This window comes from Cyprinodon variegatus, unplaced genomic scaffold (genome assembly GCF_000732505.1).
Source record: "Cyprinodon variegatus isolate N-32 unplaced genomic scaffold, C_variegatus-1.0 Scaffold91, whole genome shotgun sequence".
Lineage (NCBI taxonomy): Eukaryota > Metazoa > Chordata > Actinopteri > Cyprinodontiformes > Cyprinodontidae > Cyprinodon > Cyprinodon variegatus.
Genome location: NW_015150544.1, coordinates 296,629 through 315,579, shown reverse-complemented (window position 1 = coordinate 315,579; position 18,951 = coordinate 296,629). Strand labels below are relative to the sequence as shown.

Genomic DNA, 18,951 nt, shown 5'->3' with positions numbered 1-18,951 from the left:
ATATATATATATATATATATATATATATATAAAAATGTAATTCAAAGAATAGTATTAAATGTTTTTATATGTGTTCACAAAAACTGGTTTTGACTAGTCCCAACAGCTGCTCTCTCAGCTGCTTGTCCAAATAAATACTTCATAATATTCTTTGCCCAATTTGTCAGTTCAGAGGAATAGCCGTAGCTATTCCTGGAAAGGTTCAATGTTGCCATATTTACACAGTAAACTATATTATTTTAAGCCGGACAAATCCCAGCAGTCATGGCAAGGGTAAAACACAACAATGTTCTCTGTCTGCAGGGACAATACATAGTCTCTTTAAAGATGGCACCTTTCACGTTTATCTAGTCATGAGCCTGATCATCAGCAAAATCCAGAAACTGAAAATACGTAAATAAGCTAAAAAAAAGAAAAAAAAAAAAAAAATGTAAAAGTAATATGACGTCATCAAGACGAACTACAGTTACACTGAGTTTGATACTTTTTAGGAGTTTAAAATTATTTGAGTAAAATATATATTATAAAAAATGTATATATAAAAAAGATATTATTTGTCTACATGCATTTATCACTTTAACTCAAGACGGTTCTTTCACCCCCTTATACAGCCTCCATTCCTATTTAGGAGGTGCGAATTGTAATTTGACAGTAACTGAGCTAAACAGAATAGCTTACAAAATTTGACATGATCAGATCAGCAATTAAAAATTGTTGTTTAATAAGTACAATAGCAGCCCTTCAAAGTGGCCCTTCCCAGTCAAACGCCAGCCGAAGGGAAGCCCACTTCCATCCAACTCCCAGCAAAATCCACTCCAACTTCCAGCCACTGGAGTGACCCCACTTGCATGTTTTTTTTACTCTGACTCCACCCTTTCACTGAATTATAGGGTCTGACCAGGAGATGACACTTCTCATTAGATTTTAATGTCCACAAATCATGACAGAAAGAAAATGTTTGTACAAATATTGATGTTTAAAAAGGAATTGTAAGAGACCAGCCAAGGGCCCATCAAGGAAAGTGGGGAGATTTTGAATGGCTACAACTATAAGGGTCTTATGAATAGTATCCGAATGTGCTTGAATTTTGTTCTGGAGAATAGCATCACTGTTCTAATTTACTGAACATGAACGTCTATTTTGGTGAATATTTACTGAGCTTATTTAATTTAATTTTGTCATAATTACATTCAAAACCTTGTGTTACATTATAATTCTTATGTAATCATTAACCCAGTCATTTTAAATTAAATAGAGCTACAAACGTTGTATTGTTCAATATGATGAAATATTGAAATCTGTCCCTGCAAAAACAAACAAATCACTAAAATTAAATTAGAATAAAGTTAAATGACATTTCCCACTAAGATGGAGTCTTTCAGCAATATATGTCCAAACCAGAGTATACCGGTAGTTATCTGAATAAATTAATTCATAATAAATGCTAAAGCAGTTTAGAAAGAATGGAGGGAGGGACATTTGGATTCATGGCAACTGATCTTATCACTATATTTAAATGTTGTTTTATGACTTTACGGCTTTTCCATGTCATGCAGCTTGAAAGGCTAAGTAAGGCAACTGGACGTGAAGTTTTCTGCGACAAACTGAAGAAGTCTCTTGGATGAGAGGCAAAACGTCTTCTAGAAGTTTATGTCCAGTTGCCTAAACTTAATTTTTTAAGCTGGACCATGACCTGGATGACTGAGAATCTTCACAGACATGTCATCAAGCCTCACATTTTACTTTTATATGCAATTTTACAGATAGAGGTTCTCCTAATTTTTTTTTCAAAAAAAGTGATCAGGGTATGTTATACAGAGGCTGTAACATAAAATATGTATGCAAGAACTTCATTGACTCATAAACATCAGCTTACCAAAAAGAGAAATCCTGTGTCTAACAAGAGCTGCCAGTTTGCAAAACAAGCTTGAGCATAAAGAGCAGAAAAAGGGAGAACATCAGAAAGTTACAGTGAGGGACATAACAAAGCAGTTCAAATTTCAGACAAAAACCAAGGAATGAGAAACACTAAAATGCAGAGTTTGCTTCCTTAAATAAGTTTTTACCTGGCAACCATTTCCTTCTCTTTGTTAGAGGCATAACCACTGCTACTTAGATTCTTGCTTGGAGAGGAGAGGAAATACAGAGAGTGGTTTTTGAAGTACTGATCGATGAGTGGGAGAAGAACCTGGAGAAGACCAAGAATCACTGTAAGACTCGACTCACTCCGTAAAAATAAACTCTAGCGATATATATGCAATATAGCTTTAGATATAAGTTACATTTATATTTAAAATGTTAAATTTCCTTACTTTGGCAAAAAACTTGATTTCTTGTTCATGAGGCGATCGGTCTGTTTTTCCACTAGCAGCCATTGCCTCTGGATGAAGAAAATCAGTTTTACTTTAAACAACAAGAATTCAGTAAATGTTTTAATGCCATGTTACAGTATCATACCTAAGTGGGCAATGAAGTCCTGGGCTGAATCAACATACTTTAGTAGCTTCTTGAGGAACTTATAGGAAAACCTTTTTTCCATTGAAGAAGAATCCTGCTCCAAGTCTTTCAACCCTCTGCAACATAATACACTGTCTGTAGATTATCATTCGTATGCAACTATATTGCTTTTATGACCATTTAATGAAGCAGCCCATCAAAAGTGATTGTTTTAAAGTGCTGCTAAGATACATAACACCAGTGATATAGTCACAGCATACTGACCTAGCGATGCTGTAGCCATTGATTTGCAGGAAGCGAAAAATGTCCAGGGCCTTCTCTCGATCGCGGGCCTTCTCCTTGGCTGTTAGGGTGTCATAAGGCACCAGGAGAGGATGAGTTCCTCCACCTAAAACAGAAATCAGAGTATCTTAGTGTAATTTGTGAAGAATATTGAAGCATTCAAACAAGAAATAGATGAAAAAGACACAATTTACAACCATAAGGGTCCTTTTAATATCACAGCAGTCATACATAAACAAATTTTCCCTCTCTGTTTGGCTGGTGTCTTTGTGCAGTTTGCATTCATAATGCAATTCATTAATTATTCACCTCTGCTTCCAAGGTCACTTTTCTTCTTCTTGGCCCAGATGTTATGGTAATTCTCTGCCATTACTTCAACCATCCCCTTGGAGCAAAGACACAAGGAGATAAAGCCAGTGAAAAACCCTTTTCCCACCCACAAACTCATTCGCATTCAGGACAGACGGCTTTGATCTCTTGTGCATCTGTGGGCTCATTTGATTCAAAATGAAAAGAAATAGAATATTCAAAAGCTAATGGGGAGTTTCTTACCTGCAATTCTCTTGACAAAATCACATTGCTTGTGTCTGTTGGGCTGGGATTAAAGCCATTAGCCTGGAAACACATGCGGGTTTAGAGTGACATTTTGGTAAGACGAGTTAAATACATTTCACAAAGAAGCACTTATTGATTTATTAGTTACTAGGGAAGAAAATCAACACAGAGAGTGGTCTTCATAGAAACCAACCCATGCGCTGAGAATATGGGCATTCTAAAAGAGCTAAAACTATAGACTCATGTATTCGAAAATTCAAGATGAGAATACTATTAGATAAATAGTAGACACTAGTAAAACAAGTATTTATTCATAGCACATTCTGTGTGTTGTGTTGCTGATTAAGTTCAAACAGAAAATGTAATATTTGGTCTTGTAAGTGTTTTCTAGCACTTTGATAAAGTATTCATATCATGTATAACTCTTCGCATTGGATTTTGTATTTATTTAGGATTTTTTTTTTATCCTAAATATGGCATGACAGAAGTGGAGAGAAGAAATTACATTGTATGTTTTAAAATCAGTTCTTGTACTGTATCTACAGTTGGGCTATTTTGGTCTTTTTTTAGTATTGTACATCTAGAATCTTACATTTTTCCTCTTTGCAAAGTAGCTTAAATTCAATTGGTTTGGGTGGAGAACTTCTTTGAACATTGGTATTCAAGGTTTACCAAAAAAATTGGAACTTAATTTGAATCAGAACTTTAATTGGACTATCATGACACATGAATGTGAGAAAAGCCTATCACTGAAGCTATAACTGTTTATATCTTTGATGGTGAAAAGTGATCAGCAGTATAAGTCCCCAGATCGTATACAGGACCCTAACCTTTTTTATTTATTTATCTATTTTCAGGATTACTCTTTATTTACCTTTATCCAGCTTCAATAATTGAACTGAGCTTAGACAGATGTCAAATGTTTTGGATATTGTTTTATAACCTAACTCTTTTTTTTTATTTCTTCATAATTTTCTCCATGATCTGTCTGCCCTGTTTCTTTCTCTTTTTGATGCCATTTCATCACCTATATTCTCGAAGAAAAACTCTGACCTTTTCACAGAGAACCTATACTGACTATAAATTATTCTCACCTAGACTACATTTACCAAATATGTAACGTTTGCACACAATTAGTCACACAAATCTTTTGTCAGAAATATTATTGTAGATAGTGCTTAATGTAGAAAGGTAGATTGAATTGTTCTAACCTCTCATTTAATGAAAGAAATACCTAAAATTGTCAGAAAAATATCAAAATCTGACACAAGTAGAAATTAATACAAGTTCCATGAGATTGATCAAATGAAAGTCAGACATTGTTTTTCCAATCACGCTTCAACAGAATCATTTTGAAATAATAAAAAAAATTAAAAAGGTCTGGACAAAAATGATGGTACCAGTAGAAAATAATGTAACCAAAATGAGATTTTAAATCAAGGAGTGTCCACTAATTAGCGTCACATCTTTCTAGCATCTTTTAATCAGTCAGTGGTCCTACATATAGGGCTGCAGGTAGTCACTGTGCTGTTTGGTGGCATGGTGTGTTAACAATCATCATGGGCCATTAGAAGCAAAGGAAAAATTTATCTCAGGGGATTAGAAAGAAAATTTTAGACAAGCATAAGATCATCTCCAAGCAGCCTGAGGTTCCTGTAACTACACGTGCACATATTTTTCACAAATGTCAGATCCATTGGACCATAGCCAACCTCTCTGGACGTGGCTGCAAGAGGAAAATTGATAACCAAAGAGACGGATAATATGAATGGTAAGAAATGAGCCAAGAGATTCAAGGTGAATATCAAACTCAAGGAGTATCCATGTCAAATTGCACCATACATCGTTTTTGAGCCAAAGTGGACTTAGAGACTTTTTAAGAGTTAAACTGAATTTATTGTCATTTTGTACACACAGAGTGTATACAAAAAGAAATTTTGTTCAGTACATCTCTCAAGACATCTCCAGACTTAATGAGAGAGGAGAACAAAGAGGGCATCATTGTTGAAAGCTATCAAAAAAAAAAAAACGGCCAGGGTGGAATTTGCCAAACTACATGTTAGAATAGAATAGAATAGAATAGAATAGAATAGAATAGAATAGAATAGAATAGAAAAGAAAATCCATTTATTGTCCAACAATGGGGAAATTCTGGTGTTTACAGCAGCAAAAAGATTATAGAAAAAATGGTCACACAAATATGGACTTAATTGTGAAGAGTTAAATGATAAACAATAAAATACTGTACTGTAAAGTGTTTTAACAGTGTAAAAACTGTGCACCTGGAGAATAAATAACCAATATACAGCTATGGACGATTTTGCACTAATGGATATTTGAAAATATTGTATGTTTATAAACAGCATAGCTTTTGGGAGAATGTCCTATGGATAGATAAGACAAAAATGGAACTTTAAGTTAAGGCACATCAGCTCTACGTTTAAAGCTGGAAAAATGAAGCATTTCAAGAAATTATATTTAGGCTACTCATGTTCATCTAAAATTCAAAATCCTAATAAATATAATATTGGTATTTATCACTAGAGAAATGGTAATGGACACTGTTGAAGGGTTAAATATTCTATGTTTGATAGCACACAAGTCTTTAGGTTTGTTTCCACCACATCATCAAAGTTTGTGTGGTACTTTATGATTGGTAATAGAATACTGTAACTAACTGTGATTCACCAATGAAATTAAAGTGAGCACAGATGCTAATAGATATTTGAAGACACATTGTTATTTTTCAATTTTAATGTCACACAGGAGAAGGCCAGAAACAAAATAAATAAATAACTACCTGAGAAGCTTGAGATATTTTCCTCAACTTCTCATTTTCCCTTTGCAGAGACATGCATTCTCCATCCTTTGTCCTGTCAATGCTCCAGCCCATGGCCAGCATGCTTTTCAGAGAGTCCCTAATAGGCAATCTGTAAATCTCCTTTTCCTATAATAGAAGTAAAGACAATAAAAACAAAGTACCAACAATTAGGCAACTGTGTTTATTTGTCTGTGTTACACTGTTTTTTGTTACCTTTTCTGTCAGGGCTTTGTAGGTCCTTAACTGAGGATGTGTTTTTCCTTTTTCATCCACACAGTCCCCATATTTCCAACCTAGCAACACCTGAGATACAAACAGAGACAAAAGCTGAAAAAGCTTTTGTTCACCAAGGGTGAACTCACACAATAGAGGTCCTTTAATCATCTTGTTTGGTCTGGACAAAGTAAACTTTTTTTTTTGTTTTTGTTTTTTTGGTATATTTCTTTTTCACATTGAACTTTTGTAAGTTCTCTGTAGTTCTGTGTAAAAAAATATTGTCTTCTGCTCACGTTTAGGTTTCTTAAAAGGATTTTCTGAGGGCATAATTTGACTGCAATATTCATTAATTTAATTTTCCTTGTAATGATTTTATTTTAGCATTGATCCTACTTTGACTAAAATTCAATCCATTCAACCAAATGTTTCCAATTTACTCACATTCAAATTTCTTAATTCTGCATTACCTTTTCTGCAGACCATTTCTCATGGCAATGCTCTGCATATTTGTTGGTGAAATGTTCAAGCTTTTCTGGTAAGACAATGCTAGAAGAAGAGGATGACAATTACTGTAATTGTACAAGCTGATGCATGGTAGCAAACTTATTAACATGCCATTAATCAATATATCTACTCAGAATAATGCACTTTTTCTAATTGATTTCAGACTCTATAATGACTTACTTAGCAGTGTTGATTGGTTTGGGGTCAAAGTTTCCCTGATCATCCACAGAAACAGGCTTTTCAACAGCTGCACTAAAGGAGGCATCCACATAGTCTGGTGGCAGAGCTCCAGCTATAGCACTGAGACAGGGCATGGCCATCTTAAATAACTCTGGGTCATATTTCTGCAACAGGAAAGAAAAAAAAGAAAAAAAAATTAATGAGATTCTGTTTAAAAACGTAACAGAAAGGGCTATACTCAACAAATCAAGTAATATGCTTTACATTTAATTAAAGCTGGTGCACCAGAGAATTATTCTAAAGCCTAAGGAACCAGCACACTTGAAGACATGGATCAATGATGAGCTGCACAGATATTGATGTTTTTTAGCCCCAGTCTTTGCACAGCATGTTTCCGTGGTGAGGATTTAGAGAATTGTGCTGACCCTGGATATCTGCATTGCTAACAAGTCTAAAACAGTTCCTTGCATACATACAAGTTAATAAACAAACCAATGAGTCCTATGTTATTTTAACTGAGGGGCAGTTTTCTGATCTACTTTGAATAAACAATTTCACTGATACCCATGCTCAGGGAGAACATGCAATCTCCATGCAGGAAGACCCTGGGCCGGGAATTGAACCCAGAACCATTTTGCTGCAAGGCAGCAATTTTACCCACTGCGTCACTGAGCAGCAATTTTGACACCTCTTTATAAAAATCATGTCAGTAGTATTTATACTGGAACAAAGACTAAAGCTAATCAGCTTCACCAATCCTAAGGGGTTCATGTTGACACAACTTTTATTCCTGCCACATTTAGGTAGGGATTTATTTTAACCCAGTATACCATCAGACAATTCAAAACAGGAATCATATATGATCATGCATGAATAATTCCTGCTTAAAGTAATGAAAGATGTGACACAAGAACATCTTACCCTCTGAGACAAAGAATCAAATACCCCCCAGAAGATCCTCTTGGTGAGCAGAAGTTCATCTTCAGATGCGGTGCCGAAGCTGCCCCAACCCGAGGGGAGGCAGTAGTACTTCCAGTTCTGCTCATAGTGGTTGGTAAGAAGCTGGATCCAAGAAATAAAGAGTGGGACACTTATTATAACAAACAGATTTTATAGACCAAGTTAGCAAAAAAGTGTCTTTAAATTTAAAGGCCAACTGTTACATTTTTTTTTTTTTTTGCAATGTGCTGATTAATGAAGAGGGGACACATGGTCAACAGGCATATGATCACAAAGCACAACATTTAATCTTTTTTTTCCTTCTAAGACTCTTATCTCCAGATTTTGAACACTAAACATGTTTTACCACTTCTACCATTTCTCCAAGTTGAAGTAGGGAAAATAAATTGGCAACCTGTTGTTTTATTACATTGAAGATACATTGTTTGTTTATCGTGTGACCATGAGAAAATTACAGAGAAATAACAGAAATTAGAATCTGTAGGAAGTGTGAAAATAGAAAGATTAAACACAAAAAAAATGTTATAAATAAATTGAAGCTAACCCTTAGAGGCATCTTGCAGTATTCAGTTAGCAAGGGCACATCAAAGACAAGACGGTGCAGGAGCTGCTGCAACATGGAGGGACGAAGGTGCCTGCACAGTGGGGTTAGACAGAGATAATGCTTTTGCATTGAGCGTGTTTAAATTCGGATCCAATTTAATCATACTAACATAAAACAATGTCAACAATTTTAAATTAAATCTAGCTGAAGGTTATTGTATAATTTCCCTTGACAGTCAAAACAAATATCTATTTCATTTCCAGCTGCAAAAGGTTTTGTTACATGGCAGGGAAAACTTTTAACATTTTCCAAAGTTTTTACTTGCAAATAGAGAGCAAGCACTCTTCTATGGCATCCCTCTGTGCCTTGGTCAGTGAGCGGCCCTTTGATAGCCGGTAGATAGTGTGAAGAGTGGAGTCAATAAGGGTTGCATAGTGCTCGGTGCCAGCAAAGAGAGGTGCACAGCGGGTAAGAAGGGGCAGCATGGCTGAGCCGATGTAGCGATTCATAGCCAAGGCAGTCTCAGTGGTACACAGAACCTCCTGAAGAGAGAAAATGTTATTGAAAAACACATCTGTCAGTCTCCCCAAAGATACTTTATGTTAGCATCATTAAGTACTTTGTTTTGTATCCCACACCACTGTCAACTCTAATTACCGTATCCAGAGTGGTGGCTGCCCTCAGGTCGGGGAGGAAGCCAACTTCGAGCAGATGGAGCAGAAAACTTTGGTCCTCAATGCCGTAGACCCTGTCTAAAAACAGCACCATAGGGGCTTTGTGGTCCGGACAGAAACTTGCAGACATGTCAGGTTCAGTCATTGATCCATCTAAGAAAAATTAAAAAAGCAGTTACATTTTTAAACAGCTTGTTCTACACATGTATGAAATAGTAGACTGGACAGGAAAACATATACAGTACATAATTGCAAGTCTTTTCTCTTTAAGAGAGCAATGTTTCTTCATTATTTTATTGTACTTGTCCAGCAGCCTGCTGTTTTCTTTTTTCCTTTGACCATGTGCTGACCGGTATAACAGTAGTCAAAGCAGCAAATTTAGAGACCAATCTTTTTATGCTTAATGCAAGGCCATCAATAGAGTAGGACAGCTTGCCATGGGAAATAGCTGATTTACTCTGATTTACGAACTAAGACATGTAAGTTAGAATACTGAAGTAGGCACCTTTGTTGATAATGGGAGTTTTCAGGGGAATGCTGATAATTCCTACAAGGTCTTCGGTGGGGACTAGAGAACGCAGTATCGCACGAATGCGCAGGGCTTCACCTTTTCCCTTGTTTATGAGCTGAAGAACGCAAATGAGATTAGACTAGATTAGAGACATAAGTCAGCAAGAAGAGAGAGCTGGAGAATGGACAAGCACGTGACCACAACACAGTTTTTCCATATTGCTCTCTTCTTGAACAAAAAAAAAACCCAAAACAAAACAAGAGAGTAGAGTCTTCTGTGAGAAATAAACACAGGATACTTTGTCTGCATAGCTTCTCGCAGATACACAATAACTAATAAGGATCCAACAGCTAGCTTGACCACCCATGAGTGGTGAAGGCCAATTCAGAAATGTTTGGAACTAGTGTTTTTCCAAGTTGCACTCATTACACTTTAGGGTTTTTAGAGTTAATAATGTTAGTAGAACATTTCAGTTTAGCTATTTTTCCATTATTTTGGGGTTTGGTGTTGGGTTAACAAAAGCTCAACGTCAGACCAAACAGGTAGAAAAACAACACAGAAGCTTGACTTCCACAAAAACGGTTATTTTCCTAGTTTGGGTTGTATTGTAATCCCATAGCACCTTTTGTCAAACCTGTCTAGTGCTGAATGGGTAAGAGTAAAAAAATTGTTTTTATTAAAACTGTACACGAATGGCTTAACCTAGTGAACATGAAAACCACTAAATGCATACATGCATCTCTGGGGCACAGCGTCCCAACAGATCAATAAGGGCAGAGTAGAAGGACATGATGGCGTTGCCCATATGAACCACCTCCTCTTCATCATCACGATCAGCAGACCTGTTAGAGTTAGAAAAAAAATGAAGACAGCGGAAAAAAAACGGTGATATATAATAACTTAACCATCATGTAAAAGCAACATAGCTTAGATCTATTCAATATCTTTGCCTTACAGATCAGAGCTGACTCGATGCACAGAGCCCGGTAGGTCCAAAGCAGGAGTCTCTGAGATTTTAATAGCCTCCTTCATCGCAGCCAGTAGGCCGTTTCCTCCCTCTCCTCTCAGGGCAGGACCAAAACACTCTGGACGACGAATAAGTAGTTTCACCACGACGCTTGAGTTCTCCTCCACACTCTCCCCTTTAACACAAACACAAATCCTTATCCTCCACTTACAGGGAGTTTGATCTTCATAGAGACATGTTTATCATGCATAAACCCTTATGAGGTGCTCTAGATGCAATTGGGGAAAAAACACTGACATATGGACAGAAAGAGAAACTAATGAGCCAAAGTGGTCATACCATTGACAAAGACTGCAAAGCGCAAGAAGGAGAGATAACGCTCTCCTTCAATGGGGTTCCACCCAATGTCTGGATAACCTTTAGCCACAAGCATTGGACAGCTCTGTAGACCACAGCCAGCCAGGTATGTGACCACCTACAGATAGATAATGTGGTGTTTATTTTAATACGACAAAAGTACAGGGCTCTTGTAAGTGAAAACTGTTGCATTTTTTTTACCGTATGTTAATTTTGGCCTTGTGACTTTGCACTAAGCAACAACAGTTTGTGAGTCCTACCTTGTCCAGATCAGGTTCCTCCAATGCAAGAGCTAGGCCGTTGTTATCCATCACAGAGGATGCAGCTACATCTAGAGGAGTAGATCCTCTCATTGCTGGTGAAGCTAAAATACCAAAAACATAAGGTTATATATTATATACAGGTTTAAGTTTATAGTGTATATTAATGCATGTTCCCTTTGATCCACATTGCAAAATAACCTGATTAAACAGTAGGGAGCGCTATTTCCCCTTAATATAAACTAGCTATTTTGACATCCTTTGGGACAATGGTCCATACTCTGATTACCTTTAAAAACACAGTTAGAAAAGAAAGTCGCATCAATCATTTACAAAGTAAGCTCAAACAATCGAAAATATGACACATTGCAGCACTTTGATATTGTTAAAAACAAAGTATAGTATAGTAGAAGAAAAGTGCCAGAAACAATATTCAAAACCTTTAAGATTATCCAACAGGGAATTTATTTTTCTTGACCAGTGAGGAAAAACCCTCATGCTTAGTATATTTTGGCTTCAAGTTGAAAATCCTAATTGCTTATGGATTTAATGAGAATAATCAGAATTATAAAAAAAATCATCATTACTGCAGCTCAACAGTAAAATGGGCCTGAAATTAAACAGAACATTTATTTACTCATTTATTTGCATAGAAAAAAGAAAACCCAATTGAGGACAAGGGCATACAGTAATCATAAACAATTACAAACTGGATAGCACATGCAAAGTTAGGCTACGAAACCAAGCGTAAATTAAATTTGTTGATAAACTGAACAGAACAGCAATGACAAACAATTTTGCATATCTGCTTTCATGAATATGCACACTACATACTTATAACGAAACCATGCAAAATACTAGGAGGAGAATATGCAACTATAAATGCTGTAACTAAATGAGGTCACGGGTTTTATAGTTAATATTTACAGTTTGAAAGTCAGGTGCACCATTATTATAAACACAAAGGAGGCATTAGAACATTTACAGACACTGGAGAGAGAATCTTTGCACAAATTAACATATTTGGAACTTTAGAGATAACAATAGTGGATTTTATGTGGAAAAACCAAAAAAAGCCTGCGTGGATCAGATCAATGCAGCAGAAAGCAATCAATCTTTATGCAGTTAAACCAAATGTAAAACATTATGAATGAATGTAATATTGTGGCATATTTATAAACGAACAAAAAAGAACATTGAAAGCTATCAGGGAATAATATTCACATAGTGGATAAAGGGATAATAGAACAGGGGTTCTGCCTGATCTAAACGTGCCTGAAAGAATGCATCCCTAATTTGTGGGAAGGGGGATTATTTTGTCCCGTAATGCTCCTTTGTGAGCTCTGTACGAAGCACAGTAACGTTGTAATTAATTATTATGACAAGTAGGTGTTTTGTGATGTTTGAGGTAGGAGAGGTAAATACAGCTGTTTAGAGCTTTATCTACCTTTAAATCTAACAGTTGCCTCATGGACTACCAGACCGCAGTCTGGGTTTTATGATTAATATCTAATCTTTTTACTTTAACTTGTACTGATTTCATCTTTTTTAAATTTTTCGTTTGAAGTATTTTGAGTTATTTATATAAAAATTGCACTTTAAATAAGCTTAATAAATTCTTTTGAGGTTCTTTTGAGTCTATATTTCTCTCCCCTATTTTTGACTTTTGACAGTGTTTCTTTGTGGCTTAGAACATAANTTTTTCGTTTGAAGTATTTTGAGTTATTTATATAAAAATTGCACTTTAAATAAGCTTAATAAATTCTTTTGAGGTTCTTTTGAGTCTATATTTCTCTCCCCTATTTTTGACTTTTGACAGTGTTTCTTTGTGGCTTAGAACATAATTGTTCTTTTACAGCTACGCCCAAATAGCCTGTAGCACATGCTACATGCAGTTATTTAATTTGAACAGGGTGGTCTGAAATGTTTTGCACCCCTTATCCATTGCGTACTAGATTTTTCTCTTTAAAAACTCAACGTATTGTACTAAGCAAACACAAAATTAGCATTCCTTTAGCATAATCAGGCTTACAATTAAGGTTTCATCCTGTTAAAAGGGAGTTTTTCCTCTCCACTGTCATTACATGCATGCTTGGTGTGAGGAATTGCTTTCGAGATAATGCAATTAGTTTTTTTTTTCCTTAGATAGAAATGTCTCTGTAAAGTGTGTTGAGATGACATTTCTTGTGAAGTGGTGCTATATAAATAAACTGAATTAAAATAAAATTAAATACCCAGATCTATAATAAGATATGTAACATACAGAAGAGACGTGGCTTTAGAGAACCAAGATGGCCAAGAAATAAATGTGCCATTAACACAACAGTATCATTAGTTTTCACTGAAGCTCAGAAAGTTAGAACATTCTTAAGTTGATGTTATGAAGTAGGTAATAAATGGAGGACTGATTGTTTGGCTACAGAGGTAAGTAAATTGGCAGTCTACAGAGCAGTGGATGCTTTGTTTTAGAATATTTTTGACACTAATAGAAGTAGTTCTGGAAAAGAAAAGAATATATCTAAGAATCAAACCCTGGGAAACTCTGCAGGAATAAATTTTTCAAAATCAAAATAGAAAACCATAAATGTGCTGCTTTGGTGCTCTGATAGATTATTTAAACCAGACAGTACACAATCGCCTCTGTGCTCTGGAGGGGCGCATTTTCGGCTCTTCACAACCACTAGCATTTTTTCTTTGTATAAACTTTACATGCACAAGTGCACTCTCACAAACAACTACAGGTGCTTGGCTCCAGGTACTTAGAGATTCACTTCCATTCAGAAAGCCCATATTCTTATTAAATTCTTAGATTAAATACTACTAATTATACTTCAGCGATAGTACCAAGGTGTTACTTTATTGTATCTCTTATACTATATCTGTTGGTTGTGCTGTTCTTTTTACATCTCTTTGCAGGTGATGAAGCAGACTGTAATGTTTTATCGTTATCTCCCTTTTAACTCCCCTTTTATCGCCTCCTTCTTTCATCTTTTCTCCTTTTCTTTTCATTTCCTGTTCTACTTACATTGCAGTGTCCATAAAATCTGTAATACTCCCTGCATGAATGATAATAAAGCTATTTATATGCATAAATTAAGCGGAACACTATGGCAATAGCCGTACTGCTCCACTTGTGAAAGCAAAATCTGTTGGGCTCTTTTTGGCATCAAGACAATTATTATTATTGACACTTTGCCAGACAGGACACTGTTAAAAAAAAAAAAAAAGTAAATCACCCAAAGCAGTTGGTCATGGTAAAAAACGGTAAAAAGAACTACGAACAGTAAACAAAGGCTTTACTGAATCCTTTGTTTACTGCCCATCAATATATGCCTTCTTATTGCAGTGAAATCTTGTGCCAGCTAAGCTTATCCAATGCACTGAGGGGCCACTACACAGAGCTGTACTTACCCAGGCCTACGCTACTGTTTTCCAGCAGGTAGCTAAGGTGATCAAACATTGCTTTCTGGTTTTGTCGGCTGATTCGGCAGAAGTAGCACAAGAAACGACAACAACTGGCCACCATTTTAGGAAAAGCGATTTCCTGTAATATGGCATAGACAAACAAAGTTATAGCCACACTTTATTTTTTCCCTGCCAATATGTTGCAAGTTTAAATAATGTGAATGTAACATTAACTGAAAACTAAATTAGATAAATTAAGCTTCATAAATTAGGCTTCCCTTATTTTACATAAGCTAATTTGGAAATGGTACCAGACTCTGGTTGTCTGACACATTCATGCACCTCCAGGGATTTGGGCACATGCTACTTTTCCTATCTTTCTGCCAAGACTCTGTCGAAGCTACATCACAACGTCTGCAACCATAATTCACACACATTAAATGTTTCATTATAAGCTTGTAAATGCTCAAACCTCATATGAATATGAGCAAAACTGTATCAAAGGTGGAGGTGTTTTGACATGTTTGGGTGTCTTTCTGACTGACTGATGTCTGATGATGGATAATGATTATGGTAATGTTTGATGTTTTCAAACCTGGGACTTGTCTCCTCCAAGCACGTTCACCATGACCTCCATTACAGTCTCGTGCATGCCCAGTATTCTCATCAGGTTTGGATGCTGGTAAAACACCTTGTTGTTCATGATGTCACTGCAAAGTGAAATAAGGTATTTTGGTTATCACTAAAGGTGTTAAATTAATTAGAACACAATTTCACCTATTTAAGTAATCATACCTTTGTCTACACATTCAACAAACTACTCTAAAATATAAAATGTATGATGAAAAAAAAATTAAGAAAATTCAACAGTGATGACTACTCTCCCACGGCAACATACACTGGAAGAAAAGGAAACCCGAAAAGGTCAAATTAAATGATCCATCAACTTACCTGAGTCCATCAATCATGAGCTTTTCCTCCTCTTTCCCCATGCGAACAGACAGCAGAGACCTGATCTGACCGAGGGAGGCCAGGAGGTTGATAGTGTCCAGAACAGAGGCAGCACTAATGGTGTAAGTCTTCCTCATTGCCCGAAGAAGCTCCCCAATGCTGTCATACTGTCTCCTCAGCAAGCTGAACATCTTGCGAACAAGCTTGGGGTCTTGGATGTGACATTCTTGTGCCCAGCTGACCATTGTCTGAGAGATGAGCTCCTTCAGATTAGCTGAAAATGATATCCAGGTAAAATTACTCTGTGTTATTTTAACAACAGAGCAAGATTCTCAATTAATATGTAAGAGACAATTGCTACAGTACATTTTAATTATCATAGAACTTTAATCCTTTACAAAAATCAGGTCAATAGAAAAGTGATGGGCCATCTGTCGTACACATCAATGTAAGGCAGAAATGCCAACATGCTGAAAGAAGAATGTTCTAATTATGTAATAAAAATGTTCCAATTATGTAATGAAAATACCAACAGCAATGGTATTTTTAGGGCATCGTTTGGTCATGAACGCAACTGCTGTAGTCTAAGATCATCAAATCAAATTAAATATAAACTGGTTTCATCGTCTTTTCATTGTTAATGTATATAATTGTGCTTTCTAAAGACTTTTCAGACTATACTGAGGTTTACACTCCTAATGGTTCTTTGAAAAAGAAGTCATCTGTTTTGACAGCTTACGTACATAAGGGCTTCCCCTAATGCCTCATTGAACTTAACACCCACCTAAATTAAACTAATCCTCGCCTTTTTGCATTTGAGTATGTGAAGAGAACCATAGGTTGGTTCTTAGAGTACAACACCAAGAGAGAAAAAATATTATCTGAACTATTTAGGAACATTAGCATTCGATCCCACTAATTATATTTAACCACACACTTTTTAAACTATTTGAGAAGTTCACTGGTCGATAGTGGAGAAAAAGATACCGATAATTAAGAAGGCTCTGGATTTCTTCCACTTCTATCTATTGGAAGCTCCAGTGATCTGAGAAGCATTTTGATTCAGTATCAACCATATGCACTGAGAGCAAACTGTGCTGTCTCTCTCACTGTATGAGCTGTGGTAAGATCCACCCCTCACAGCTTTGCTTTAGTTTACTTTGCAGTCCCCACTTCAAGGATAACTTGAAAATGTTGCTTGTTTGTTTTGAGTGCACACATATCAAGATTGCAAGGTTAAAACTATTTTATTTTGTAATATCTTTTGTAATATCTTTCTTTGCTTGATTGACCTGGGTTTGACTTTTCCTTCTGGCTTGGAAAAAGGCATTGTGAAGGGTTGAAGGACCTGATGTTCTACTGACTGCCTCATTAGACTAAACCATGTGCTCCATTGCCTGAAGGATGTCTTTGTTTTTTGTCATTTTGTTAGATTGTTTTGTGGCACTCATTTTATTTTCCTCTTGTGTGTCATATAGTTTAGCTAAACCACTATTTCACTTTTCTAAAGTCTCAGTTCAGGAGCCCATTGTGTCCTATTTATTTTGTTTTTGGTTTAGTTAGTTAAGATTTTCTCTCTAGCTTATTGAGGTAAATTCTGTTATTGGCCTGCATGTCAATGTTTCAGTTTTGCTTATCATTTTTTGTACTTATGGGATAAATTAAAACCCAACATTTTAAACCTAACGTGTCTCCTTTATGCTTTACTGCCTGGTCCCTTATAATGACAATACAACAATGTATTTTCATTATTATAAAGTCAAATTTCAAGTATTCAACAATGATTTTAGCTTGCTAACAATTAAATAAGATAAATAATACAGTTAGAAACACAAAGTACACTAAGCAAAACATTAAGCATTTTTATGCAACAGATGACAGTTAACTGTACTAGGCATGGGCAGTTACTGGTTTCACAGTATACCCTGGTGTGAAGTAATAAAACTGTTGATGTTTTCAGTCATACTATTCTTGGGGCAAAAACGCTTTAGTTTCATAAATTTCATCAGAGAGGGTGCTTAGGTTATGAGGAATTGCAGCTTCCTGACACCTTCGTCCTGCACACCCTTGTGTAGCTGCTTGCTCTACAGATGGCTGAAAGATGGGAGTGCCCTGAATTTTTCCCCCTGCTTTGGCCCTTTCAGCTAGGGCGTGACCTGCCACCAATGTTCTCTGAAATTACCAAAGTCAGCTATAAAGGAATATTTCTACTGCAGGAAGATGGACGGCAGCGGCTTGGACTAAGAAAGTTGCAATACATGTTTTTGAATATTGGCGGCCAGAGTAAGCATTTGCAGCTATGACTGCACATGTGGAGCATCATCCAGCACTATTTAATACATTCAATATAAAGTTTATGCTGTCTTGAATTGAGCAATAAACCTTTGGTGTCAGGCATTAGTGAAAAAAATAGGCTGCTACCACCATGTTACAGATTGGTGATTATGCTCAAAGCAACTTGTCAACCAGAGACCTTTGAAGTGTATTTGATTAGCTTCTTTAATGTAGACATTTCAGAATTAGAGCCGTTATCATAATAGGATGCTACTGTGATATTTTTGCATAAGGTTATCATGTCATAAGAATTTCATTCCAGCCCATGCCTGATGCATACTGTCTGCATATATAAACAAATACAACATTTGGCAGTTCTAGAAACTGTTAACTGTGTTAAAAATATATCAATATTTTGGTATTTAACGGATTTTCACTATAAAAAAAAAAAATCTTCTGCTTCCTATGGAAATTCACAGTTTAGTTTGACATTTTTTTATAACTATTATTCATTATAAATATATTTTTCTTTTAGTTGTTCTTTACCTTTATTTTAAAGAGACATCATGTTAGACATTAAACCTTTAATTTGAAAACATAAAGTGATGATTATCTTTTGACTAAGTTATCACTTTTTTTCCATATTGCAAAATACTATTGTTAACTTAACTCAACTGTTGGAATTTTAATAGAGCCCATGTTTGGACAAAGATATCTGTCAATAAAAAACATATGTTTAGGTGTTTGAATTTGTAAATGTTAGTCAATGAGTATGATTAAATTCAAGATTTGTGTCTGTTCCTTACATGTTATATGAGAAGGTTTATCTGTTACAATACAGATTTAGAATTTACAAATACAACATACAAATGTAATACCCCTGATTAAGCTGGTACACTCCTTACCAGTTGGTGGCAGTAATGCAACTGAAAATTGCAGCCATTAAATAAAAAAAAAGAGGAAGAAGACAAAAATAAAAGCATCAGTTTTAAGTTTTATCTTTGCTTAAATGTTTTCAGTGCATGCTGAGTAT

The 18,951-nt window shown here is 35.8% G+C and overlaps 1 protein-coding gene across 13 annotated transcripts in view; it reads right to left on the bottom strand.

Annotated features, from left to right (window-relative positions):
* The window catches only part of ryr3 (ryanodine receptor 3), a 134,713-nt gene that overhangs the window by 31,648 nt on the left and 84,114 nt on the right, over positions 1 to 18,951 (bottom strand). For all 13 annotated transcript variants that reach the window (XM_015373714.1, XM_015373717.1, XM_015373724.1 and 10 more), the window contains 23 exons: positions 15,645 to 15,918; positions 15,289 to 15,403; positions 14,700 to 14,832; positions 11,289 to 11,392; positions 11,011 to 11,146; positions 10,660 to 10,846; positions 10,438 to 10,546; positions 9,699 to 9,819; positions 9,177 to 9,346; positions 8,841 to 9,061; positions 8,520 to 8,610; positions 7,937 to 8,077; positions 7,016 to 7,179; positions 6,799 to 6,877; positions 6,329 to 6,418; positions 6,095 to 6,241; positions 3,292 to 3,354; positions 3,049 to 3,124; positions 2,722 to 2,845; positions 2,458 to 2,573; positions 2,313 to 2,380; positions 2,067 to 2,188; positions 1,877 to 1,926 (listed from right to left, as the gene is read on the bottom strand). In XM_015373714.1, coding sequence (XP_015229200.1) covers positions 1,877 to 1,926; positions 2,067 to 2,188; positions 2,313 to 2,380; positions 2,458 to 2,573; positions 2,722 to 2,845; positions 3,049 to 3,124; positions 3,292 to 3,354; positions 6,095 to 6,241; positions 6,329 to 6,418; positions 6,799 to 6,877; positions 7,016 to 7,179; positions 7,937 to 8,077; positions 8,520 to 8,610; positions 8,841 to 9,061; positions 9,177 to 9,346; positions 9,699 to 9,819; positions 10,438 to 10,546; positions 10,660 to 10,846; positions 11,011 to 11,146; positions 11,289 to 11,392; positions 14,700 to 14,832; positions 15,289 to 15,403; positions 15,645 to 15,918 — 2,901 coding nt within the window. The remainder of the gene's footprint in view (positions 1 to 1,876; positions 1,927 to 2,066; positions 2,189 to 2,312; positions 2,381 to 2,457; positions 2,574 to 2,721; positions 2,846 to 3,048; positions 3,125 to 3,291; positions 3,355 to 6,094; positions 6,242 to 6,328; positions 6,419 to 6,798; positions 6,878 to 7,015; positions 7,180 to 7,936; positions 8,078 to 8,519; positions 8,611 to 8,840; positions 9,062 to 9,176; positions 9,347 to 9,698; positions 9,820 to 10,437; positions 10,547 to 10,659; positions 10,847 to 11,010; positions 11,147 to 11,288; positions 11,393 to 14,699; positions 14,833 to 15,288; positions 15,404 to 15,644; positions 15,919 to 18,951) is intronic.